Genomic DNA, 25,932 nt, shown 5'->3' on the forward strand with positions numbered 1-25,932 from the left:
ACAGACGAATTGTACACGAACGGGGCGAACGGGCGTACCCTCGAGTTTGGCTTTCTCTTTTGGCTTTTGGGCTAGGCAGGCTTTTGGGCTAGGCAAGAACAAGAACGTACGGGAAGGCGCGATTGATTGTGAAAGGCGGCTAGAGAGACACCCCCAAAATGGTTCCAGTCCAGTCCCGTCCAGGTTTAAGCAATCAGTCACAGGCAGTCCCCCCTACCTGGTGGGTTTTTGTTGTGTGGGCTCCTAGCCTTCTACAGGGTGTGCACTGTGAACCGTACAGGACCGGCCATCCTGGCCCTGTGGTGACTGGCGAGGAAGGCAAATGTGGAAACGACGCCGACCCGGTCTCAGCCAATCCCTGCCCGACCCTGATACTTAAAGTAAACAAACGGCCATGGGAAAGCGCGTGCGACGCGTTTAAGGAGGCTAGGAAGCGCAGGGAAGGTTCAGTGGACCATCGAGCGTTCTTGGTACGAATTATGGGGCCCTTGCATAGGCGACCAGAAATTGAGAGATTGACATCCCCGTGATTGCCAGATTAATCCCAATTATCCCACCCGTTCTTGCCGTATTTGCAACAATACCAACCCCTTGGGCCGATTCCGAGTACGATAATGGCCTCGCGGTGGCCTCGTCCAGTGCCTGCTGAGGAGGCCGGGAAAAGGTCGCAAAACACGCTCACCTGCTCACCGTTATGGGCACGTAGCCATGCATTATCAATCAAAATCGGACAAGACGAGGTTGGGAATGGGGAGAGACAGGAACCTGGGGGGGGAATAATAATAATAAACATGCCTTGTTGACCTGTTCGCCAGGGTCCTTCAACTTATCAACTGAGGTCACTTCTCACATTCTGATCCGGAACACTCGTCCATTCCCTGCTGGTGATGAGTGATGCATCAGTCCCTACCTACTCACTGATCAGTCGTTCTTCTGATCGTTCCCCCTCCCCCTCCGGATCGCCCCAAGTGGAATGGAATAGCAAATAGTCTGGACACACAGGACACACACATATCCTCCCCGCCACTTGATCATCATCCAACCTGGCCCATGGGACTGCTTTTGTTTACTTTCTACTTTGTTACTTGCTTGCGCATCCCGTCGGTGACTGTTACCTACCGCTAGGCAGATAGATAGATATTGACGCGGATGCTGATGCTAGCTCGGTGGAATGGGGTTCAGTTCCCCCTTTCTGGACTGTGGAAGCCTCAACTGAATAGAGGCTTGTCTGTCTGGTATCTGATCACCAGGCTAGTGTCCTGTCGACTGACTCGCCTCGGTGTAGGTTGGCAAGTATTGAACACAGTGGTATGCGTAATACCCAGCATGAGGCGATCATGTTCCTATGCATGTGCCATTCGGTGCCCATCATCGGCTTGTGTCGTATCAGGCCGGTGTATTATTGCCTATGCTCATCTCAACAGCCTTTTTTGTGTCTTGGAGGTTGCGACTACTGCTAACTCGAATGCGCCGTGTAACCACGATAGTTGCCGCCTTGGCTCAGAACTCAGCTGCCTGGGCTTGCAACAATAGACAGCCCAGCGGAAACTTTACTGTTACGCGTTACGTACTTCACATGCCAGGAGCCACCCAGTCACAAAACATCGAACCCATCGTATCTGTCCAACTACTACCTACGCCATCGTGCATCGCTTGGTATGCTCGTGAAAGATGCACGTCAAGCCCCCCTCGGTTGGGTCGGGGCTGGATGCTACGCCATTGCAGAAACTGCAGTCACGATCAGCTGGCTGGCTGGCTCGCACTCGCCACGCGGCGCCGTGAATGGCTTACAGAAACCACAGACCATTTTTAAGGGGGAGAGGTGGTGGTAGAGGGCAGTTGGTTCGATGGTACAGGCTTCAGCCTCTTACACGTGGTACATGCCAACTTGTGAAACACTGAAGAAAAGAGGTGGGAACGCGGCGCGTTGTTTATTTCGTCTCGACTGTGCATAAGTCTGCATAAGCGCACACGCCAGCAAGGCCATACACCGCTAAACCCCCGGGAGCCAATCAGGTCCGAATCGCAAAGGCGACCAGCACCAATTCCTCGCTCGACTTTCAAGGTCCTGACAGATCTCGGGATGCGGGCCCGTTGAGAAAGCTGGGAAAGTCGAGCCAAGCGGGCCCTCCCTCCCCCAAGCCCCCCTCAAGCTTGCCCAGACAGAACCCGCGATAGAAGCTGTCATCCTCGCACCGTGGGCACCGATCCCCAGAACAGAATAAGCTGCATTTTGGCCTGATCCTCGCCATGATCCCCGCGGCTCGCGCGCGGAGGCAACGCTTGACTGACTCGCACCACACCAAAATCAGTCAATGGAGAGACATCCAGCCGCCGGGTACGATTCTGAGAGGAGACTCAGGAGAGATCCTCTAGGATATGGCTAGTAAAACAAGCATAAGAGACAACGTCTCGTGTGCTAATTGCTCAATGGGCTATCCTCGTATGGGTCACCCACCATACGACTTACAATAAAGTACTTACACGATCAATACTGCATGTATGCACTACATGTCAGACCTGCAAAACCCACTCGTTCTATTCTAGGTGCACGCAGCTAAAGTAGGACGACCACTGGTAGTAGCTGTCACTAAGAAGGCATTCGAGAACCCGCCGTCATGATGAAGCCGAGCTGCCGACTCCGGGGCACTTAGGAGGCCGTCCCAAGTCCCAGCTAGCTTACGAGAGACGAGACAGATTATGACTGAAACCAATCGGCAAAAGAACTCTCTCGTCTCTCGTCCGACCTCTTACATGCAGCCAGTCAGTCAGCGCGAAGCGAAAGCGACGCGGGCCCAAAGGAAGAGCGAAAAACACCGCATGCGTATATTTTGGCAACGCAGGATCCGAATCAAAACAAACGATGTCATCGGGCTCCGAACCGGTATGTGCAATGTCAACAAAGGCAAGCCGTACATACGAATAAAGTCAATCAAAGTGGTATAATTGCCACCAATGTCGGACATTTAACAAAATTATGCGTTCAGGGGTTCGCTGCCTTGGCGCTGCATCCCTTTTCGTCCTCCCCAGCTCCTTGCACTGCGACCTGGTAATAAGAAAAGAGCTTGGGCCTCGCCATGCAGCCCCCAAAGCGCTCAGCCGCAACGAGATCTGTTTCTTTTCTCGGCAAGCTGGCCGCCAGGGGACTTTTAGCAGGGCAGAGCCTGTACGAGACCCTTTAAAGATTATCGCTTTAGGGATACCGGCTCAACCGACTAATCGTACTTGTTTTTGCTTTCTTCGCAGTGCTGCCCGCCTCGCGGCCCGGGCTCTTTGGAGCACGGAATGCATGTGTGAGCTACTTCATCTGCCCTGATTGACGATCTTGGGTTCCGAGATCTTGGGCAAGAAGTGGCTCAATGGCGAGTGCGCTCAGGCATCCGGGCCCAATATCCACTGAACTCTCTTTCAGCTCGGGCACCGCGACGACTTCATAAGATCTGCAGCATGTGTCTCTCGCAGCCTCTCGTCTCTCGCCAACTCGTGTTACCGTCAGCCGGTCCAAGTCACGTCAGAGACAAGACTGACAGTTGACAGCAAGCAGTAGCAGCACCGTCATCACCATCATCAATCATATGCTGGCGACAATGCGCATTGAGAGACCATCTCACGCCGCCAGGGCCTAGAGCGCGGGGTGGCGATCTGATGTTCCGTATCGATGGGCAACCGGCGTGTGTCGGAGGGATCGTGGCGCGCATCTTCAGCAGCCTGCCTCGGTGTCTTTAGGATGATCATCCCACGACTTACTATTATGTATGCACTCCTTTTCGAGCTATTGCCTATCTCATTAACCCAGCAGCCCGATGCTTCTCCGAGGGCATCGTTCTGCAAATTGCGCGAGGCGCATGATGTAGGTACATGACATGCAGAGTGTGATTTCCCATCCCAGTTCCCAGTTCCCAGGACCTGAAAAGACCCCTGCAACCTTGTTTTCTGGGGAACCCGGATTGGCGCCTAACACGTCGCGATCCTCGTAATCTTCTAGAATTTGCGTGGCCCTAAGCCACACATCACAACCCACACTGCAAGACGATCCATTGCTTGATCATCAGCGCCAGCTTGTGAGATATACGAGGCCATAGAAAAAGCTCGCGTCGGCTATCTAATTGGCCCTCTCTTTCCGTTTGATGGTCGGCCGGCATTCCGCGAGTTTCGTCCCCATGTGAGCAAGAGCATGAAAATCGCCGGATTGCAGGGGTCGAACTGCAAGTTGGTCTAGGTTCGTTCATGGTGCGCATATCCGTTGACGAGTCGTCCAACACCCAACTCCCACCTTACAGCTTTACCGCAGTGAAATGCAAAGAGCTTTCCCTTCAGGCGCATGGCACAATTCAATGTAAAGCAGTAAACAGCAACTCAAAACATGATCTTGTTGGCCCAGCACTTCGGTATTCATATCACGCTTTTCGTCTTTAGTTCTACCCCTCCTTGTCTCAGGCCTTTGATCTCCGTTTGACGCCGGCTGTGCCCAACCAGGACCCCGCGTATAAGTCACCTGTGATAATGGGAGTGCGTGTAATTTCGGGCATAAGCCCTGAACGATTCAAAGTCCAACGCTGACGATCAAGGCCATGCAGGTTTTACGGTGGACCTATATTCACCCCATGGTATGGGAATCTTCCCTGTGGCATTGCTGATCTAGAGTATGGGTGCTTTAGTGATTTAGCTGACGAGGAGTCTCCTATCAACACCCACCCACCTACGACTAGATCAGTGTTCCGGATTACCCAAATGAGGGTTCCAGACTGCCTGATATGGAGAGCATGGCAGTTGTCAGCTGCAGTGTTATAAATATGTCTCGAAGTGCCAGTGTTTGACCCTCACCGAGTCGGTATTCAGAAATAAGCAATAAGCTTACACAGGTGGATGAGGTGTCAAGATCAACATCTTGTCGGTTGTTCGGGTGGCATATGCATGTGTAAAAAGCTGTTTCGACACGACACTGAAACCAGGTAAAAGGTGACGAAGCGACACTCTAAGTACGTCTTGTTGTCATCCGACTAGATGGTCCTCACCCCAGATCTGCAAAGCATGGCCACGTAGATATCGTGTTCCTGTTCGCCGCATGACCACAGACTGGCATGGTCGTCAAAGCTTGTTATGGTACCCCGGTATTTACTACCAAAGCAACTATTGTGAGAATCCTTGAGATTCAATGTCTGACAGTTGTGACCTGATGATCTGTAAGACAAGGGTGCAACAAGGTATATACTTGATCATGCTATAATTTTATCTGTGGACAGCATGCGAGATTCAATACTATCGATTTCCAAATGTGGAATGAAATACTCAGCTGACTAATGCTATGTTCACTTCATTTGTATGTTACAACCTCCCTCTTACATGAGAGAATTGTTACAAACATTGTGTATGTCAAAGACAAAATGCATTTTGGGTTCATTCTTAAGGCATAGAAAACACATCGTTGGCATTTTAATCAAGCTACACTCAAGTAGTGTGTCTCTTACGTCACTATGGTGCAAAAGAACGCGTTCGAGGCTCCCAAATTCATGCCTATCTGCCAACAGGCAACATCGTAGTAAGTTGTTGCTTAGTAATGGATCGACTGATGGCAGATATTCCGCACTCACCCTGCTTACAACAAGTTTGCCCGAACCCACAACCCTGGCACGTGTAAACTAGAGCAGGAAGAGATTTCTACAGTGAGGCTGTTCACCCACACGATACGAAGTAAGGCCAGACCTACACGCAACCGGCTGTTGGCTAACTCTTCGGTACATGGATGCCGTCGTGTGGTCGACACGGCATCACTACGTGCACAAGTTTCACTATTTCAGGTTAGTTGTGTGCCCTTGGCAGCATGAAACGGGCAACTAAGTAATTTGTGATGTGAGGCTGGTTATAGGACACAACCTTTTCTCAAATAGAACAAGACGGAGATGAGGGGGTGTATAATTATTATGCCAGCTAGTACTCCGTATAAACTAACATATTCTGGCTAGCGCTTGCGTTAATATCGACCTCGGTTTCAGAGTAATTGTTGTGCACAAGCAAAGCACGTGGCTTCTCGGCCTTGTCCACGAGGCGCCGTTAGAAAGTCGGGATTAGTCGAGACAACTACCACGGCCGGTCCGGTAGTGGCTGTTCCTTCTCTTCTAGAAGAGAAGAGGTTTAGCCGGTAAGGTGGTATTGTGGTGGTCAGTGGTGGTGTATCGCGACTTGACTGGACGGGAGCGGGCCGCCTATCTCCTTGATACCTCGGGCGTCTCGGGTTTTATGGGGCCTGCAAAGTCGGAGCGGGAAGACCAGGCCAGGCCACCATCGTTGGGCAATTGACAGCGGAATGCTACGGCCAGCAAGAGAGGGGTGCCCTGCGGACGATCATACAGCAGCATATGCAGGAACAGAACTTTGACAGCAAAGTTAGGGGTCTGCTCCTGTAGTTGGGAGTTTGTTTTGTTTGATCTCTGTTCGGGTGCTCCGAATCTCGCACGAATGCCCGATTTTCCTTTTCTTTTCCCTTTCTTGGCAGGTTCCCGAGGGGATGGTAAGTTCAACTGATCAACCCATTAGCTTCGCGCGCCGCAAAAACCTGCGACCAAGCCGGCACAGCGGTGAAGCTCCCATTGTCGCGCGAACTGGGAAAACTCATGATTTGCTGCTGTAGCGGTTGCGTTTACTGATTGCTAACAAGTACGCTCTGTAGGGCAATTTCTGTCGCTAGCAGCAAGCGTCTTTGTCCTTGATCCGCAAGTCTGCAGGGCCAAGAAGCCATTGGCTTAAGAGGTGGTTCCGAACATGGGACGATGAAGGGTCGGCAGCTACTACACGCAGATTGACGCGGCAATCGCAAAAACAACAGAACTCCACAGAAATCATAACCCCCGATCTTATCCTGGAGTTCGGCGAGCGGCCAACCGAAGTCCACATGCGATCGGTCAGAAGGAAAAAGCCCGTCCCAAACATACGTAGGGCTCGGATGGGCTGACCTGCAGCTTGCTTTGCTTGTTTATCGTCGCGAAAGATAGGTACCCGATCCCACGTTTAGGGGTCCACTTCATCGGCATCATCGCCCCATTCCAACGGGATTACCCTCGTCATCGACAGGCACAGGTTCAAAGGGAGTTAGACGGGCATCATCTTCGGGAGACTAAACTCCCGCCAACCGCAACGCCTTCCTCGCCAGTGTGGCAATATGTCTGGGTTGCTTGACCGACCGAGCGTGTTGGCCGTTCGGCCGTCGCATATGATGCGCTCATCCAGGTAGGTATCGCCCGGTTGTCGGGTGAGTAGAGTTACAAAGCCCTCCTCCAACAGAGCCATCGACACTAACATTTGCCCGAATATTCGATAGCATCATACGACACGAGTCGGTGTTTTTGCGCTGAGAATGTTGCAATCTCGCGTCGCGTCGCAAAATGTGCTCTTTGTTGCCTGGCCGTTACGTCATGATCAGCATTCCCCCACGGTTTGTTGCTGTTGGGCTGACATGACGTAGCAGGACGCGGGCAGCTAGGGCTGGGCTGCAGCTGTCACCTACCACCCCATGAAGTCGCATTAGGGAATAAAGCTGTTCGATCGCGGCACGGCCTGCCATCGAAATGCATCGAGCTCATCGAGGAGCAGATGTTCCCAGCAGTTCCTTCTTTGCGACGCGGACATCAGCTTGCATCTCGCGCTATTTGAGAAGCTGGTACGCTATAGCGATACTCAGAAGGACTACCCCTATATGCCGATCCCACCTTTGTTTATTTGTTTACCACCTCCTTCGCTATTCGTCTCGACCAATCAGGCTCACGGAAACAGTTGATATCACACTTGCAAGTGATAGGTCTCCTGCGTCATGGCTAACATGGAGTAGAACCTGAGGTTCAGTACATCGAATCACGACATCATTGGATATAGTATGACGAGTCCCAATGATGTCAGATTCCATTGAAATGTCGATTGAGCATTGGTAGCGTGCCAGTCTGGTCTGGAAGGACGTAACCTACACCTCATCCTTGATATCGAATAACGATTTTTTAAATTGCAGTGCTATGACACAGAAATCCATGACGATGACTACCAAAAACCAAACCAAGCTAGAAACCCAGATCAAGCATACACACAGAATAGTGACTTCTGGAAATAATAGTAAGCTCCGGCTTCTAATCATTGATCAATGATGTAGTTCGCGCAGCGGATGATAGTAAATTGGCCCTGGGCAAGAACTGTGTGACTTCTCGCCCATGGTTTCTCCCCTTTTCTTCTCAACACCAACATGGGATCATTGTATTAGATCTTGCAAATAGCCCCCTGTACTCTGCTTCAAGGTTACACATTATGGCTTTGGAGCTTTGTTAGGGCCTCGTGGCATCCTGCTGGAAACGAGATGCCCACAGCATGTGACTTTGACTACTACATTTGCCTTGAAAGGTTGGGCTTCACAACACTATATAAATCGGTATAAGTCAGATAGAATGAGCCAGGAATTTGCCAGCCACGGAAGTAGTATTGATACATGTAACACTAATAATTTACGTTGATCCTAAGTCTACTATCCCTATTATAAGCTATCCTCGCCTATCTAGTAGGTTCTCAACAACCGGTGGTATAATGCCATGATTCTCTATATTACCCGAACTGTGACTTTGCAACCGTCTTTCACTGAGTTACACTCAATGGCCCCTGAATAGCTATGCTCCATTTGGCTTCCAACCCGGCGCCGCAAGCTCAACACCACTATCGGTGAACCCAGGCGCGACTGTTGCACTGTGTGTCAGCAAGATTGATCGAATCTCAGTTCCCAGGCGCAGAAGAGATTGACACTCACCAGTAGTCCCAACCAGGGTCCAATCACCATGACTCCGCGCACTCTGCCATTGAAACTTTCCGATGGCGACCTGCGGCCGCTGACCATCGTCGGCGAAAATGTCCGGCCCCAGCACCTTCTTCGTGACGGGCTTCCCATCGTCGTACGAGAGGGACAGGGTCAGCGGCGCGCCGGCATAGTAGTGCCAGACCTCGACGGCGTCGACGCGGTGCCAGACCGAGTCCCCATCGCGGCCTTCCAGGAGATAGTAGATGGCGGTGCTGAAGGAGCGCTGGGTGGTGGTGGTGCCAGTGCCGTTGGCGGCGGTGATGGTGGCGTTGTCCGGGTCCCGGAAGGACTCGACGAAGTAGCCCTTTTCGGGGTTGGCGGTCAGATTAAGCTTTGCGATGACTTCCTGCGCGGTGTGCGGGAGCGCCGGGATTGATGGGGCGGCGCAAGTCGGGGTAGGGGTGGAGGTGGGACTGGCCAGGACAACTCGGGCCAGCAGTAGAGCTGCAAAGCTCGCGAGCTGCTGTGTAATTCTCATTTTGGAGAGTTTCTTCGGGGTTGTTGTCTGAGTCAAGAGGACGGGCGGGTCGAGGAAAGTGAACGAATGTGAGACGGGGCCCGAGTCGCTGGCTTTGAGAGAAAAGGATGTTCGTTTGGATTACTTAATTGGGATTGGAAATTACGAAGTAGGGGGAAATTCGCCTATTGTTCTAGCCAACAGCATTTGGCTTACGGTAAAATCATCTAGTAAACCTAACCTGCAGCATTGTCCCCAACATACTCGGAGAGCGACAACGGGACGGGAAACGGCGCAATACCAATTAGAAAGTAAGTAGTCTAAACTGAGACTATTCTTATCATTGCGAGTACAGCTTCGCTTATTATTTCCTGTGCTCTCTATACATAACCTTATACCGAGTTGATCGGGTATTGTGAACCCGTCCCGGAAGACCCGGCAAATGCAATTCGCGGCACGAGTCCAGCTCGTAGGATACAAACTGAGATAACTACCGGAAGAGACCGGGTGCAAACCCGCCAAGGATATACGTGGTGTCGAGCGTGGCCGTCTGGCAGCTGATGTCAGTAGCATGGTCACGCCGATCTTAAAGACTCGGGGCCGTATGAGGCTTAAGCAACTTGCCTAGAAAATGCAGTGGACTTTCTCAAATCGGACTGGTTACACAAATATGCCCGTCATGTCAGCAGACACAGGCAATCACTTTCACTTCACATGATAAAGAGAGGTATGTGGCTCTTGGGATAGATGCGCGAAGTATAAATTAGTTCCGGGGCGCTTCGCTTCAGGTGCTGTAAAACTTTCTGTCTCTTCACCCATCTGTTCGTTGTCATATAAAGCCCCTAAGTACCTAGCAAGATGCGTCTCAACTCGCTTGCCTATCGTGTGCTTGTGGCGCTGACCTACGTTGATATTGCCTCATCCAAATTGTTGGGTTACGTAAACTCAACCGTGGATGCAGGATGCCAACAACCGCTTATTAGAAAAGAGTGGTAAGCACACGGGCATCTGTTTCACGCCCCTTACTTTGCGCAACCTCCATCTAACATGCTGACACCTTACTCCCTATTTCACAGGCGGACACTCACGACGGACGAGCGCCAAGGCTTCATCGGTGCTGTCAGATGCCTCCAGTCAAAGCCAGGGCAGACTTCAGACACCTTTGAGGGCGTGAAATCGAGATACGATGACTTCGTGGCTTTGCATATCACTCAGACAGATTACGTTCATTGGGTGGTAAGAACCCCTTACCCCTTTTGACCCACGATCAAATCTTATACTAACCTCTCCTAAATTTTTTCACAGGGACAACTCTTACCGTAAGGCCAGCTAAAAACCCCATTTTATTGTAGGTTTTCCATACTGAAAGTCATAGATGGCATCGCTACTATTTGTGGTCTTTTGAACAAAATCTGAGAGAGATGTGCGGCTACAAGGGTGCCGTCCCGTAAGTGAGCTGTCCTCCGCCGTGCAAATTGTAATTTTCATTAACAGTTGGTAGGTACTGGGGTGAGTTGGGATTCGAATACTTTAGAAATACTGAACGAAGGACTGACTCACCATACGTGCGTACAGACTGGACCCAAGATGCAGTATCCGAAAAAGCAGTCGTGGAATCTCCCATCTTTGATCCCGTCCACGGGTTCGGAGGTCTGTGTTGCCATCTCGTTTTACGTAGGAGTATCGACTGCTGACCATGAAGCGTAGGAAACGGCCCCTATATTGCCAATACAACCGGGTTTCCACAAGACTGGCAAACCATGACTCCTGTACCCAACAGAACTGGTGGAGGTGAGTCTTGCCATGGTCTTACGAAGCCACGTACACCGTCAGACTAACATATATACTTATGCATTTAGGCTGCATTGAGGATGGTCCCTTTGCGCACGTCAATATCTCAATGGGACCTGGCAACCACACAGGGTATACGCCCCATTGTCTTCGACGAGACTTCAGCCCATGGCTCGTGACCCAGGCACTGAACGCCTCCAAGCTCGCTTTTGTCCTGGAGGCCGAAGACTTCTGGCGCTTGGACCATAGGATCGAAGGCTTTTCTCTCGAAATCCAAGACATGTCCTTGCATGGCGGCGCGCACCTCGGGGTTGGAGGAAATATTGGAGAGGTACAGAATCCAATAACCCTTTGTGCGAGATATAAAGGGGCGAATAGCAACTGATCAACTGCTATACACTCTAGATGGCGAATACCTACTCCTCCCCTGGAGACCCGATCTTTTGGCTGCACCATTCGGCTCTAGACCGAGTTTGGAACATATGGCAAAAGCAAGGTAAGCTGATGCCGGAACTCGAGTTTGAATCTGACGAAGGCTAACTAGAAGCAAAGATTGGGAGACACGGAAGGGTGACATCGGGGGACCGGACACCCAGGTATGTGCTTGCAACGCTCACTGAATACAAACAAAGGGAGCCAGCTAACCAGACGTAGTGGGCATATCCATACAACTATTTTGGTGGCATACCTTACAAGAACGTCACTCTCGAGACGCCACTTCACTTTGAGCAAATCGGCGGAACTTTGAAGATTGGGGATACGATGGATATCCACGGCGGCCCTTTCTGCTACGACTATGAATAGAACAGGTACATTTGGGGTCCCTGCAGGTGGTCAAGCAAGTGGTGCATTTCTTCTGGAGGGCTGACCTGGCCATGGCCCAAATTCGACAAATGGTAGCGATATAGAGGTTACCCATAATAGAATTGAGAACAATTCTCGCTCCTGACCGATTGGATCTAAAATGAAAACATTTGGTGATGGCTTATTCGACAAACTCTAGATGGATATGTTGCTAGGTTGTGTCGAAGGGACCTGGAATGTTCATATCGATTGGAGGGAGGAACGAGTCTATTTGAGGCAGAGTCGGGTGGCTGCAGGTTTCCACCGCAACGCCAAAGAAGAGGAGTAAAAATTCAGGCGACAGCTACCAGGATGTCTCAAAAGAAGGAACCATGACTCGATCCAAGGAGTTGGCTGCTGGGCCCCGATAGGGGGAACGCCACCGCCCTAGCCAGCCTCGAGTAAATACGCCTAGCATTTGATATTTTCAGAACCAAAGTTCTCCATCTTCTAATTCTTTCTTTCATCCTGCACTCATTCATTAAACGTTAGAGAAAAGGATATTCCGTGCCAAATATCTCTCAGCAACCATATCGCGGGATCTCTCTATAGAGTCCCGAGAGTGGCATCATCCTTGGCCGCCTCTTGCCCGGATGCCATTCTCCTGGCCCGTTGTCCCAAGTCGTCCCTAAAACCTCCTTCGACAAAGTTACAGTGCTCGAGGATCCCAAGAGAGGCCCGATTCCATATCTACACGTCTCCGAGACTTAACAATGGCAACATCGACGTGTCTGGAGCCAAGTCAGTTAGAGTTGGAAAGCGACAATTGACCCCTGAACATTTTGGCAACGCAACACTGGAAGGGCAAGAGCCAGTAACGAAGTGGTTGACGTACACAATCTCATTCCTAGTCTGTCTGGACTACTTTGGGATACTTGACCTGCCGCCACTGGTCAGTATGCCTCCCTTAGAATCGGCTGGCGTCCGATATACTTGCACGAGAATACCTGCTAACTCGCCATTAGCTGGCACAGGAGGAGCCTGAAGACGAGACGGAGACCAGATAAATAACATCGGGGAAAGACCTGCGGACGAGGAGACACCACCTTCTATTAGGAGGTACGTGCTCTTCTACTGCCGATATTGCCTGGGGGTCTGGGATTAGCTAGCGCTTGCATGTACCTAGACTTTCGCCATTTGGAAATGCTCATATCCTGTAGATCCGCAGGCGAATATCAACATACAAATGGCGAGATGGAAGAACGCAGGCCCGTTGACTAAGCGCTTCAGTGTTGATTTTGAACACGTCCTTACATTTCGACCAGCCCCCTCCAATTAATCTGGGAGTTTGACGCCCTAGTACAAGTGAGGCATCGACTGGATGCTCGGGTCCGATGGGAAAACGCCACGACGCGCCACCGCCCTGATTGAGTCAAAATACGGCAGCCTGTTCTCTGCGACCGCCCGGTCGAGGGTTTCGGCAGCGATACGACCGACGACCTTAGCCTCCCATCCGAACGTTGTGTTGCTAACGCTCACCACCCTGGAACGACCGATACGAAAGTTTTAGCCACCGTGAAAAGCCTGTGAGGACCGCCTAGAGCCGCAATAGTGACCCGGCGACGTTTCCACACGTCTGTGGTATACCAGAAAGATGGCGGAGGCGGAGGAGGTGGCTCAGACGGCGACTCGCACCTCTGGTATGTTGTTGGAGTATATGATGCCTGCAAAAGTTGGAACGAGTCAAGAGCGTTTCCTAAAGGATACTTCTGGGCGTATGTGAGTCCGAGTCTCTTGGTAGGTGTCGCCTTGTCTGCCGGGGATGCCTACATCGGCAGCAAGCAGGCCTCAGAGTCGCTCCCGCCGACACTCAAACGAGCAAGGACCCTTCGACCTAAGGACAAGTCAATCATGAAGATGTGGGGTGTTATATTCATGGTGTCTGCAGCAGCAGCTGGGACTCTTGCTTAGAGCGCGACGGACGGAAGCGGATGACGGTGCGGAACCTCGCGAACGTCGAGTGAGTGAGTCCCCTTGCCCGAACCTCTCGGACCGACCGCAAAACATAGAGAAGGGCAATATCAGAGCTTAGCTAATTTGACTAGATGGTAGGTGAAGATTGAGCCATCGTCTTTTGAGGGGGCACATACAGGCTGCTAGGGGACAGGCTCAAAAGACCATCGCTTGCGACAGCAAACCCCTACTCTCACAGGATGAAGCCGAATCGGTTTGCACAATAACTACACCTTGCTACGTAACATACATGATAGAAACCTCAAATTCACGTCGATACCCGTCCCTCCAGGCAGCAGAAGTTTTGACTGTTCCTGGAACCTAAGCTTTCGCTTCAATAGCCTCAGTCCCATACACAAGGAAGTAGGCACTGCGATCGTGGGGTGGCTGCAGGCGCCCGACCAATCAACTTCGAGACGCTGATCCCAGCATGTATGCTGTTTGTTTGGTTGCGACGTAAACATGCATGACAACCCAACTTCTGCCAGGCTGCGTTTGAAAACAAGAGGGGTTCCATCTGGAATCTTTCTGATTTCCACTAGAAATATCATCCAGGGCAGACGACCTGAATTGCCCTCTTCCTTCACACCATAATACATACCCAGCCTGGACATGGCGGCTCTCTCGCAAAGGTAGAGTGCTCTATGTTTCTTGGAGACTGCTGCAAACCGCTTACACTACCGATGAGGACAGTATCGCCGCGTCTGGCCCTTTCCGCTTCCTGGTCGGGCCAGAAAAGAAGGAGTACATGATGCACGCGGAACTCGTCGCAAGACTGTCGGAACCCCTCAGGGCACTCGTCACAGGCGGCATGGACGAGTCCTGTCGAGGCGTCGTCGAGTGGCCTGAAGTCGACGAAGCCACATTCATGCGCTTTTTTCAGTTCGCATATACCGGGCATTTCGACGCCGAGGCACCTGAACCGCCGCCTCCAAAGTCACCCAGGTTGTCTGAAGCTGCCCCTGAAGAACTCTTTGAAGGTAATACAAACCACAAAGTTCATATTTGTATTTTCTAGTACTTTGCATACAGAAGCTGAGCCTGTTATAGGGGCTATATACGAGTCCTTCGGGAATGTGCACGTACTACAAAGGCGAAATATGAGAATGGCGAAGCAAGCGTGGAATACACCAGAGAAAAGCCAAGCAAATCTCTGGACATTATTCAGAGAATTGTACACGCCACTCGAGATTAGACCTACCGAATGGCCGCTACCAGAACAGGATCCAACCGCAGACTTCACTCGGGTCTTCCTGGCATACGCACGGCTATACGTTTTAGCCGACGAGAAGGACATCCAGGGCCTGCTAGACCTTTCACTGAGAAGATTACACCACACTCTTGTACACTTCAACTTGCAAGAGAAGGGCGCTGACAGCATCGCATCGCTGGCGGAGTACTGCTTCGAGAACACCTGCGACAAGGGTGCCAAGCAGGACGGGTTGAGGCGATTGGTCTGTCTATTTTCGGCGTGTAAGCTTGAAATCCTTTGGACAAGCGAAGCTTTCCGGCGTGTGTTTGCAGAGACTGGCGACTTCTCGATTGGATCTGTAGGGATGCTGTTGGCAAGATTGGACTAAAGTGTTTGGGTTGTCATATAAGGGGCTGGGGCACTGTCAGCGACTAGCACTCGTTATTTGATACTAATCTTTTTTATGCATGATGCGATATCCGTTTTGACCAAAAGAGAGTTACTTTGATAGGGACGGAAAAGGCAAAACAAAGTTCGCTGCTAAGTCGCAATTGGGTTGAGCAGCGGGTGCATCTTGTGTCGCGCATGTTCCGTCGTGTCATTAATTTGGGCATGCAGAATTGGCAGGTAGTGCCATCGGATCTAAGGATCGACACCTAGGATAAACGTAGAACTGAGAAACCGAAGTGAGCCTTGGTTAAAGCCTAGGTAGGAAGATACCGATGCCGACGAAGGTTTTTGCCAGAAACATCCTGCCACTCTACTTTTCAAAAAGCAAATTTTATCGATAACGGCTTAACAACAAAAGGGGCCGGAGAGGGAAAACGGAATCCTCGACCCGAGTCGTTGATTTCTGCCGGGTTGACCACGAAATGTAGTCAGATCAGGGAGTGGAAACGAACCGTACATTTTAACCATGGATTGAGCCTCATTTGTCTCGCCAGTCAGTAAAAGCCCTTATCGGTGCATCATGCCACTCAGCGACAAGTTGGACGACTCCAAGCTGGAGGAGTTTAAAGCCACGTATCGTGACAATGTTTCTGTGATCGAGGACCATGTGAACAGGATACTACACATACTGAACCACGACAAAACCGGCCTCAGATCAAGACAGATCATGCATAAACCGATTACTTCGCGAATGAAGACACTGGACTCGGCAGTGGGAAGCCTCAAGCGTCGCCATAAGATCCGCCTACAGCATGCGACCCTGAAGACCCGCCTCGAAGGACACGGCGAGTCGTGGACGGAGTACTGGACCAGGCGCCACCAGGTGCACCGTATTGACGACGTTGGCACATTTACGGGCGTCGACCAGATGTATGAGGCACTCCATGACATCGGCGGCATTCGTATATGCGTGTACTTCCCCAGCGACGCCGAGAAGGTCGTCGCTTTCCTCAGGGAGCACAGCGAGATTGAAGTCGAGCGCGTCGTGCTATGGGGACAGGGGGTCGCGCCAGAAATCCAGCAGTTGGAGCAGCTTCTTGTCGACCTAGGTACGGGTAGGGACATGGACCATGGCGGCCCCGAACCTGGTCGGCCGAAGTACATTGTGAAAGAATCCCCCAACTACCGAGCCACTCACGTCGTCGTGAAGCACCTCGGTAGCAGCAGCGACCGGCCGCGGAAACGCCCGGGAGTGGTCGAGATACAGATCGCCAACGTCATGATGGACCTCTGCGCCCAGCTCGACCACGACATCGTCTACAAGCCGGGCGCGCAGATGACGGAAGAGGAAGAGGAAGACCGGTTCGTGCTGGGAGGCGTCTTGAGAACCTTCAGCAGCATTGCCAAGGCGGGCGAAAGCGCCCTGGCTCAGCTGGAGAAGTACCGGGCCTACAAGACAGAGCAGCGGAGCAAGGAGCAGCGCAGGCCTGCAGATAACGCATACGAGTTCGGCAGTTTCCTCTTCAGTGCTTGCAAGGCCAAGTCACTCAATCTCTCGGCCATCTCGCACTTGAGAACCGGCTCGTGGAAACACCTTCATCACCTATTCGACGTCCTGCGAGCTACTGACGAACACCACAAGCTAAAGCTCCACACACTGCTCGAAAGCTTTCTCAATAGGAATGGAAAGAGTAATGGGGCCATCACCTGCATCCTACCCGTGCACCTGCTGCGGGAGGTTTACGAAGTTGCCGAAAAATGTCCTTCCATCCAAAAGGGTAGTGCTTCTGATGTACAACATATCCGAGCTCTGGCCATGCAGGCTGTTCGTTGCCTCAACCTGGCATGTTATTTAGGCGTCGAACAGGGGTTTATGGCTGCCATCGACAAGTCACTTCCGCCCATAGACCAGCGCCCTTCTCTAACAGACCTTTTGGATGCCGTACACCCCCATCATCCGAGGCTGAACACGTTTAAGCAAGAACAAATCACCAACTTCTGCCGGACTGTACTAAACCAGGCTGCATTGGATGTAGGCCCATACAAGCATCATCTTTTGATATCTACCCTTCTTGAACTGCCTATTCTCTTGAGTGAGATCGGCTACACGGGTGTTGAAGCACGGCCAAACACTGGCCATGGCGAAGAAGACTTTTCCATTGTCCCCAGGACACTTTGCCAACTTTTGGCAGATACCGAAGGGATACACTGGATTCCTGAGCTGCTTGACGGAGCTCATAGATTGATCAGGACCAAGAGCGCTATTCTGTGGGCGCAGCAGAACAGTATGGACGATCTAAGCGTTGGTATATCACCAAAGCATTTGGCTTCACTTGCCCAACAGTATCCTGCTGACCCCTCTCTCTACCTCTCCAGAACTGCTTCGATGCAAGATGAGCTCCGTCGCATCTACTTGGAGATCAGGAAGCAGGTCACAGACTGGAATGTACCGCATTACGAGTTTGATGCGAAATGTCATCCCAGACCTTACCCAGGCTACTTTAAGCCAAGGAAGCCGGATCCAAAGGACAAGCTTCCCGGTTGGGTGTATGTTGGCGGCCACCATCATGGACAACTTGAATGGGACGTGAAAAAGATCAATCCGAGGGTCGTAGAACCTGATCCGGAAATAGTGCTACACCACGGGACGACTTCGAATGACGGGTTCCAGGAACTCATTCAAGCCACAGAGCGGATGGAGACGGGCGGACAGCTCACACACGTAGCCAACTATACCACCGAAGCCAAGGACAACATCACCGAGTTTTCCCTCACGCTTAGCGGTGGCAGGTTCTGCTTGCTGCTCTGCCAGGACAAGTTCATCCTCAAGAGGGAGGAGGACGGCGATGAGCAAGGCGACAGCCGTGAGTAGGGTCGGTACTTGGAAAGGGGGATGGGTCGGGCTTGTTCCGAATTGCAATAGGAACAGTGTTGGTTTCCGTTGATAGACGGTGTTCGTCGTGTATGCGTGAGGTTTAATTTTGCCAATAGATCTCATGTAATTTCTCTCATAGGTCATTCCCACATGCCTCAACTGTATCTCAATCCCCGATAAACCCCTCCTCATCCGAGACCGAATCCAAGTATTTTCACCTCCGCGGACTCGAGCCCTTCTCGCCCGAGAACAAATCCACAATCTCCTCCTATCCCTCGCCACCGCGAGATCCACCGGCGTCCGCAACCGCCTATCCTCGAGCCGCGGGTCGAGCCCGACATCACGGCGCAGCATCTCGAACGTCTCCGCGAGCTCGCTCAGGCCACCATGCGGCCAGGCGACGTACAAATCGTCCGTCTTGCGCGACGCGACGACGTGCAGCAGCGACGACCCCTCCGCATCGTCGAAGCAGTGCCAGTCCGCCCCGGCGTCCCGGAAGATGGCGAGGACGGCGGCGTCCGTGTGCGGGACCACGACCTCCATCTTTGCCGGCTCCTCTTTCTCTCCCCGCCGCTGCGGAAGCCTCTTCTCGAAATCCTGTTCGCCGTTCCTCTCCCACCCCGAGGCCATAAAGGCGTGTAGTGGCGTCTCGCCCCGCCGGTTGCGCGCGTTGATGTCTAGGCCCTTCCCTAGGAAGGACACGAACATCTCTGAAGCTTGGGATGCGATAGACCTCCCGCCAGTCATGTGCCGCGCGCAGTGATGCAGCGCAGTATCACCTTGCGGGTCTGATCCACCTAGCGTGGCGCCGTGTTCGAGCAAGGTATTTATGGCATGGGTCTGCCAAGACTGAAGGGCCAGGTGCAAGGGCGTGGCACCCGCCTTGTCCTGTAGATGAATGACAGATGGCCCAGCATCAATGAGAGCAGCGAGAAGACGTTTATGCTCGTCATCGAAGAATTGCTCCATAGTGCAAAGCCAGTGTAGTGCTGTCCTGCCGGTCACGTCTCTTGCGTTCGGATCCGCCCCGCGTTCGAGCGCAAAAAAGGCAGCTTCCTGATAGGCCCATCCTATTCCATACTCATAGACGGGATTGTCCTGCCCAACGGAGGGGATGCACGCAGAGATGAGCAAAGTCCTCCCATCTCTCCCCCTTCGCTCCATGTTTAGCCCTTCTAATTCAAAGAACGGGCTTATAATTTCCTTCTCTTCTATGACAGCCTGTAACACCGTAGTGCCGTCTCCGTACTCAAGAAAGGGGCTAGCACCATGACTGAGAAGTAATCTGATGACCGAAAGCTGACGCTCTCCCCAAGAAGTTCTTCCATTGTCTGGGTTGAAACGTCTCCGTGCAACCTCGTGGAGGATATACGTTTTGTTCGCCATTTCGCAAGCATCTGCGCCGTTTTCAAGGAGTACCTCCACCAACAAAGGATCTATACGTTTCATCGCACGGAAAAGGGCATTGGGCGACCCCGACAGGTTAGCACCATGCTGGAAGAGAAGTTGTGCGACTTTGCTATCGTCAGCATGCTCCAAGCAAGTCACGCCGCGCTTGTCCGCCATGTTGGGATCTGATCCATTCTCAAGCAAGATCTGGATGGTATGTTCCTTCCAGAAGCCGTTAGGTTCATCTGTGCTGATAGCGGCAAGAAGAGGCGTTCGCCCCTTCGAGTCGAGAGCAGATATGTCTGCACCCTGCTCTAGCAGATACTCCAGCGCTTCAACTTGCCAAAAATGCGAACCCTCAGCGAGGAAATGAAGCGCTGTCGTCTTTCCAAGATCGCTTGGGCCGCCGTATCGAGAGCGACCTTGATTGGAAACTGCATTCACATCGACACCGACAATTTGGACGAGTGTCTTGATAACGTGCAGATTCGGCTGTACGTCGTTGCAAGCAGCCGTGAGAAGCGTGCCCTGGTAAAACTCTTCCTCCGACCAGGGCGGATAGTTAACCTGGTAGGCCTTCTCCTTGAACTGCTCAAGTAAAGCTGTGCACCCTTTATAGACCATCACATGAAAATGGGCCATTGGATCACCACCCAACCGGAAGTACTCTTCTATCGCGTCGACATTGCCATTCTCTAACTGAACCCCCACTGCTTGGGAAATCTCCTCTGGGTCAGTAATTGAGATGAGTTCCTGTACTGTCTTTCTTATCTTCTCCTCGTGTACCAACCGAATTTCGACCCCTTGCGGCGATGAAAACCCACGTCGAAGCAACTCGACGACCATTGTCTCAAGGCTCGCTTCTATCGCGAGATCCATGGGCGTGATGAAGGAACCTCCTTTGTTAATTTTCGCTTCCAGATTCGCTCCGGCTTCATTCAAGAGGCTGACGATGTCAGCCGCTCTGTTTTCTTGAACTTGTCCATATGACAATGTTGGTCTCGAATCCCCGTGGGGCGAAGTCATGCCTTTTCTGCGGAATCCTCCAGTTTTCCACAGTTGCTGCTCTTTTAAAGACTCAGCAAGGACATGGAGCGGAGTGTATCCAGCACTGTCGCACAGAGATGGATCGGCGCCATTCTTGAGTAAGTGCCTAACGCTCTCTGGATGACCGGACCGGCAAGCATAATGCAGGGGTGAGCGCTGATGGGAACCAGTCGTCTTTAGATTCGAGTGCTGATCGAGTATGTCGCGTTTCCTGTACTCTGAAAGTAGAAGGCCGACAGTCCCACTTTGCCTAGCCATGCAAGCGACATGTAGGGGCGACAAGCCATCTGTTGTTAATAAGGTCGGGTCAGCACCAGCTCTGAGTAGCCTAGCCACGTTAAATTCCGAGTAAGATGCCGCATAATGAATTGGCGTCGCCCCTCGTGGTCCTGTTCGTCGACGTTGGTGCATGCAAAGAGGGCCGTGTTCAACACGAAATCGATCCAATGCTCCCGACCACGCTCTTGGTAGGAATCATCGAGGTATCCAGAACTGGCAAGATGGAGAGCAGATTGTCCTCTGCCGTTCCTCGCTGTGGGTGAAGCACCCAACTCGACAAGACCTTGGATGTACTCCAACTTTTCATCAAGATTATCGCTTCCGAACTCCGTCAAGAGTGCTAAATGAACGAGCGGGTTTCCTTTGGGGTCTTCAGTCGCGGGATCAATCCCATGTGAGACTAGAAACCGAATGCAGTCCAAGTTACAAAACCGTCCCACAGCTGCATGAAGCAAGGTGCTCCCATCGTAGCGCCGCACTCTTGGGTCTGCTCCCAGGCCGATGAGCTGCTTCATCAAAGCAATACCTCTGTCAGACGAGCCCATGGCTTTCCACAATATGGTTTCGCCCGAATTGTCCCGTGCGTTGATATCCATTCCTTCTCTGACGAAAGCTTCCAAGATGGTTACACTCAGTGTCGACGATGAGTTGGTATGCCATCCGTCCTCGACACCATAAGTTAGAAGAGGTACCAGCCCATCATGCTTCTTCTTTCGTAGGTCGCCACCTGCCCGGAGCAAGCTAAGTAGGTATGGAAGGTCGTCTTCATCATAGCTCTGCAAATTCATCATGGCCATGTGGAGTACAGTATTCCCTCTGTTCGTAGCCTTATTGACATTGGCCCCGTGGTCGATTAGTCTCGTAAAGAGCTTGATATCGGGTCTGCCGTGCCAGGAGCCATCCCGGCTCATCATCGTTAGCAATGGGGTGAATCCATTCTCGTCAACTGCGTCGATATCTGCCCCATAGCGGACAAGGATATCAACGAGACCCGGAGATCCTGGGCATGCGCAATGCAGAGGTGTTTCGCCCCTTACATTCCTGGCATTAGGATCAGCACCAGCGCTCAAAAGCATATCTGCAAGTGCTTCTTGGTTATTGTCGCCCCAGGACCATGCCAAATCGTCATCTCCCTTCACCGCGTAATGCAACGGAGTCTGACTGTCTTCGCTGGCTCTCGTGTTGACTTGGCCTCCATGATTCAGGAGGAGTGCGAGACACTTGCGTGCCTCTTCAACCCTTTCCTCGTTATAGAGAGTTCTTCTGCCGAACGGGAACCCAGCGAACGCATGCATAGATGTCGGACCATCTGGAACATCTATTGTTAATTTGACGGCTTCATCGGACTCATCCAGACCATCATTCGTATAGTCGTTAGTACAATCGTCCGGACAATCGATGGGATCCCTGCATCGTATATTCGGGTCTGCGCCGTGTGCCAGGAGAACTTCCACGAGCTTGCAATCAAGATTCTCCACGGCCTTGAATAACCTTGTTGAACCGCGAAACACGCTATCGACATCAACGTTTCCCATACTAAGAATTGTCTGCACTGCCTCACTTCCTGATGCCCAGTGGAAGCATCTATTTGCCTCGCTTTTAGGCACAAAGCGGAAGAATGTGTCGATAAGGCTGCGGTTGCCATTTTCACAGGCGTATCGCAATGCTGTTCGATCATAGTTGCAACGACTAGGTTCCGTCTTTGAAAATAACGGATTGACCCCGGCCTCGAGGAGTAAATTGCTAACTTCGACTTGCCCTGTGCTAGCAGCATAGTGCAGAGGCGTCAGGCCACCGTCGTCATCGGGTTCTAGGTCCACGCCTTGTTCTAGCAGATGGCTAACAATTTCCACGTATCCGTTCTCTGCTGCATACGACAATGGTGTTCGGCCGTTGCTATCAGGTTGATTAAGCTCGACCCCCTCTATTTCAGACAGATGCTGGAGGTATTGCACCATTCCTACAATAGCGACCAAATGCATAATGCCGAATGCCCTGCCGAGACGAATCCGTCCATGATAGCGACTTATCGTTCTGGATTTCAGCACCACTATTGCGAAGGCTGATTTTCCAGGTAGAAGGTAAGCATCGAGTGCAGCAAAGACGCGCCCCTCACTACCTGACTCTTTGATATGGTGGAATAGATTGTGAATCGCATATTTCATCAAGGGTTGGCTCAGGGCCATCTCTTCCATAATGGCATTCCGCTGGTTGATCTTGGTTTGCCTAATTTCACAGTCTTCGTCCGTTCCCTCGTCGTAGTTGAACGACTTATGCGATTCGAGCCCATCGGAACCAGTTTCAAAGCCACACTCCGGATCTGGTAAGTCCCTATTTCTCTGAGGATCATCAAGGGTGAAGTCAAGAAGCGGGCAGGCGTCAAGGTACTGCAAGGATAGTTCCACCAACATAGCATGCGCCGAGGTAGCGTTAAGCACAGGGAACGAGGACGAAGATGAGTTCCGAGTCTCGTCGTGGAGAAATTCGGTAAAAGAGTGATGTATGATGCTGACAGACTCATCCTCGAGTATCTCCAGTAGCCGCCCGCAACTTGCCTTCACGAGCGCTTTCCCCTCCTTCAGGTCATCGGTGCCCTTCATGCGCGCAACAAGAGAGCCGAGCTCGATAAGTCTCAGAGGCCGGGTTGAATGCGTTACACACATCAATATGCGTGCCTGTTCTTCTCGAGTCACTCCGCTGCGCTTGGCGTGTTCCAATAGCATGGCATCGTAGACTTCTCTGAGATTTCTCGAAAGCCGCTCCAAACTGTCTGGCAACGTCTGCTCACTGACTCGTCCTTTCTGCAGACCGTCTGTGAGGTTATCGGTCATTAACCTGGCATGCAAAAACAGCCCCTGAGCGCGTTCGCAGATGGTCTGCTTGACCAGATCCTCCTTCTCCGGACTCAAAGTGTGTTCCAGAGTCGCCATCGACACGCTGACATATTTTGCCACGTCAGGGTATATGAGAGAAGGCTCCAACTTCAGTTGCGGCACCGCCAATCCACACAAAGTATCTTCGATCTTGGGAATGGGCCGGCACGTCAAAAACACCCTGACCATAGAGTTGTGATGATTTCCAATGTTGCATAGACGATTGATCACGTCAAAATCTTCATCATCCATTTCATCTAGCGCATCCACCACACAGTAGACTTTATGTGTGCGGCATATTGCCTCTACAAGAGCACCCCATAGAGCCCCATGCTCACTGCCGTCCACTCCACTCGACTTGCTGAACACTTCCAGCCTTTCCAGCAAGATGTCGCTGTGGGGGAGTAACTGTGAGGCAAAGTCGCGAACCAGGTATTTGGCACTGTGGTTCTTCTCGACGATTTGGCGGAAGAAGAAGAAGAGTGTTGGCGTGTCTGGTTCTGATTGCTGTAGCTGGCGGATGGTGCTGGCAGCGAAGACGGACTTGCCGCTACCAGCAACGCCCTTGATAGCCAAACAGCTTGATCCGGTGGACCCAGACCAGGCCTGGAAAGCCGGCGCCTCTCGCACCCAAGACCCAGTCCCAGGTACGTGAGCATGCGCATGCTTCATAAGTTCATTGCCTGGCGAGAGGTATTCCGTAGGCTGAAGCCAGCTCTGGATGGCAGATCTTCGCTCTGCTAGAGAGGGCTTTGAGGAGAGGGGTTGTAAGGGAACTGCATCGCGAGCCACGAGTTCGAAGTCATCCAGGTCAGGAGCATTAGCGATGTTCCCACCCTGCGATTCCATTCTGGCCAAAAGGTGATGATTAAAATTTATACAGGAAAAGTATCATGACAAGTTTGCAAAATGCAATCAGGGTATATGTTGCAGATGGGCATGGCTTGTGGATATATGTCCCAGCCAGTGGAGTAGTGATGACTGCTCGCCGGCGTGCTGCCAGCCCATGTCAGCTCAGCTTTAGGCTCCAGCTACAGGGGCTTTGGCGGCATAGTCAATCAGGTAAGGCGTTAGCTTTCCAGCTACCGCTGCCCAAATGTCTTCGCCCACCTTAGCATGCCTTCCCTATCATGATCCGCTTTGTTTTGGGCCTTGCTTACTCCTTTCTGGCACCATCACCAGTTTGATCTGGCCAAGTCAGGAAGCGTTGATCAGCCCAATTGATTGGTGCTGGGTGCCTCGTGGGCGAATCGTGAATGAAAGGAAAGAGCCATCGGATTGTGTGACTCGAACCTTGTGGTTTAAAGAAGTCGCCATGTACGCTAGGGCAATACGGAGCTGCTTCCGTGCCTGTGGTTGTTGTTAGCCATTGTTCTAATGTTGAAGAGGGTCGAGTGTCTACCTAAGGTTTACTTTGCAACAATCAACCCATTCTGAATAGCCTCGTTACAATCCCAAGCACTCAATCAGCGACGAGTATTGTCTCTACTCCAGCTTTTTGGATCCTCCTCCTCTTTTTTGGAATTCCTTCAAAAGTTCGCTTGCAGAACTTACGACATTTATTTTTCCAGCCGACCTGGTCAATTGATTTGATTCCCAGCGCTTCCCAACGGCCTTGACTTGATCGCAACCAAATACCATCGTCTTGCAGTTCTGCTTCTTGAGCAGATCTATCTTGCTGTAATTCCAAGAGCACGACAGCATCAACGGGGATCTCTCTGATCCTCCCGAAAAGGCTGGCCCTTGTCAACACCAAATTACATCGCCTGTCTTCTGGCCGTCTACGACAACCACAGTCCACAGACTGACAAGGTATAGTGATTTTTTATTTTTCTTCTTCGTCCTCCCCAAAGGCTCTGCAGCATTTTAGCAGCACTCTGTGAATTTTCGATGCCCTATTTCTTTGAAAGGCATTGTCACTGAGACAACAAACTTGCAGGCTCAGCTTCAAGATACTCTTGGCTCCTCTGTACCCAAACGAACCAGCGCCTGTACAAATCAATCCCACTTTCGTTGATG

The 25,932-nt window shown here is 51.7% G+C and overlaps 5 protein-coding genes across 5 annotated transcripts; 3 read left to right on the forward strand and 2 right to left on the reverse strand.

Moving 5' to 3' along the window:
- Nucleotides 1–8,639: 8,639 nt before the first annotated feature.
- On the reverse strand, nt 8,640–9,302 carry PG997_011307 (uncharacterized protein; the record flags this gene model as incomplete). Its single annotated transcript, XM_066815622.1, has 1 exon — nt 8,640–9,302. The coding sequence occupies one exon, from the start codon at nt 9,300–9,302 to the stop codon at nt 8,640–8,642; it is 663 nt and encodes a 220-aa protein (XP_066664912.1).
- Nucleotides 9,303–10,358: 1,056 nt separating this feature from the next.
- Nucleotides 10,359–11,876, forward strand: PG997_011308 (N-acetyl-6-hydroxytryptophan oxidase ivoB; the record flags this gene model as incomplete). Its single annotated transcript, XM_066815623.1, has 9 exons — nt 10,359–10,517; nt 10,587–10,600; nt 10,657–10,728; nt 10,783–10,931; nt 10,989–11,072; nt 11,141–11,403; nt 11,478–11,568; nt 11,625–11,668; nt 11,727–11,876. Coding segments are annotated over 9 exons (1,026 nt in total), but the record flags the coding sequence as incomplete, so codon positions are not given.
- A 2,604-nt stretch (nt 11,877–14,480) lies between these two features.
- PG997_011309 (uncharacterized protein) lies at nt 14,481–15,448 on the forward strand (the record flags this gene model as incomplete). Its single annotated transcript, XM_066815624.1, has 3 exons — nt 14,481–14,500; nt 14,562–14,848; nt 14,901–15,448. 3 exons carry the CDS (start codon nt 14,481–14,483, stop codon nt 15,446–15,448), a joined length of 855 nt encoding a protein of 284 aa, XP_066664914.1.
- Nucleotides 15,449–16,030: 582 nt separating this feature from the next.
- On the forward strand, nt 16,031–18,322 carry PG997_011310 (uncharacterized protein; the record flags this gene model as incomplete). The annotated part of the gene is made up of 1 exon (XM_066815625.1): nt 16,031–18,322. The coding sequence occupies one exon, from the start codon at nt 16,031–16,033 to the stop codon at nt 18,320–18,322; it is 2,292 nt and encodes a 763-aa protein (XP_066664915.1).
- Nucleotides 18,323–18,513: 191 nt separating this feature from the next.
- On the reverse strand, nt 18,514–24,762 carry PG997_011311 (uncharacterized protein; the record flags this gene model as incomplete). The annotated part of the gene is made up of 3 exons (XM_066815626.1): nt 18,514–18,543; nt 18,608–20,972; nt 21,098–24,762. 3 exons carry the CDS (start codon nt 24,760–24,762, stop codon nt 18,514–18,516), a joined length of 6,060 nt encoding a protein of 2,019 aa, XP_066664916.1.
- Nucleotides 24,763–25,932: the final 1,170 nt, after the last annotated feature.

The sequence above is a fragment of the Apiospora hydei genome (assembly GCF_038363865.1).
Source record: "Apiospora hydei strain CBS 114990 chromosome Unknown utg000008l_segment0_segment0, whole genome shotgun sequence".
NCBI classification, from domain to species: domain Eukaryota; kingdom Fungi; phylum Ascomycota; class Sordariomycetes; order Amphisphaeriales; family Apiosporaceae; genus Apiospora; species Apiospora hydei.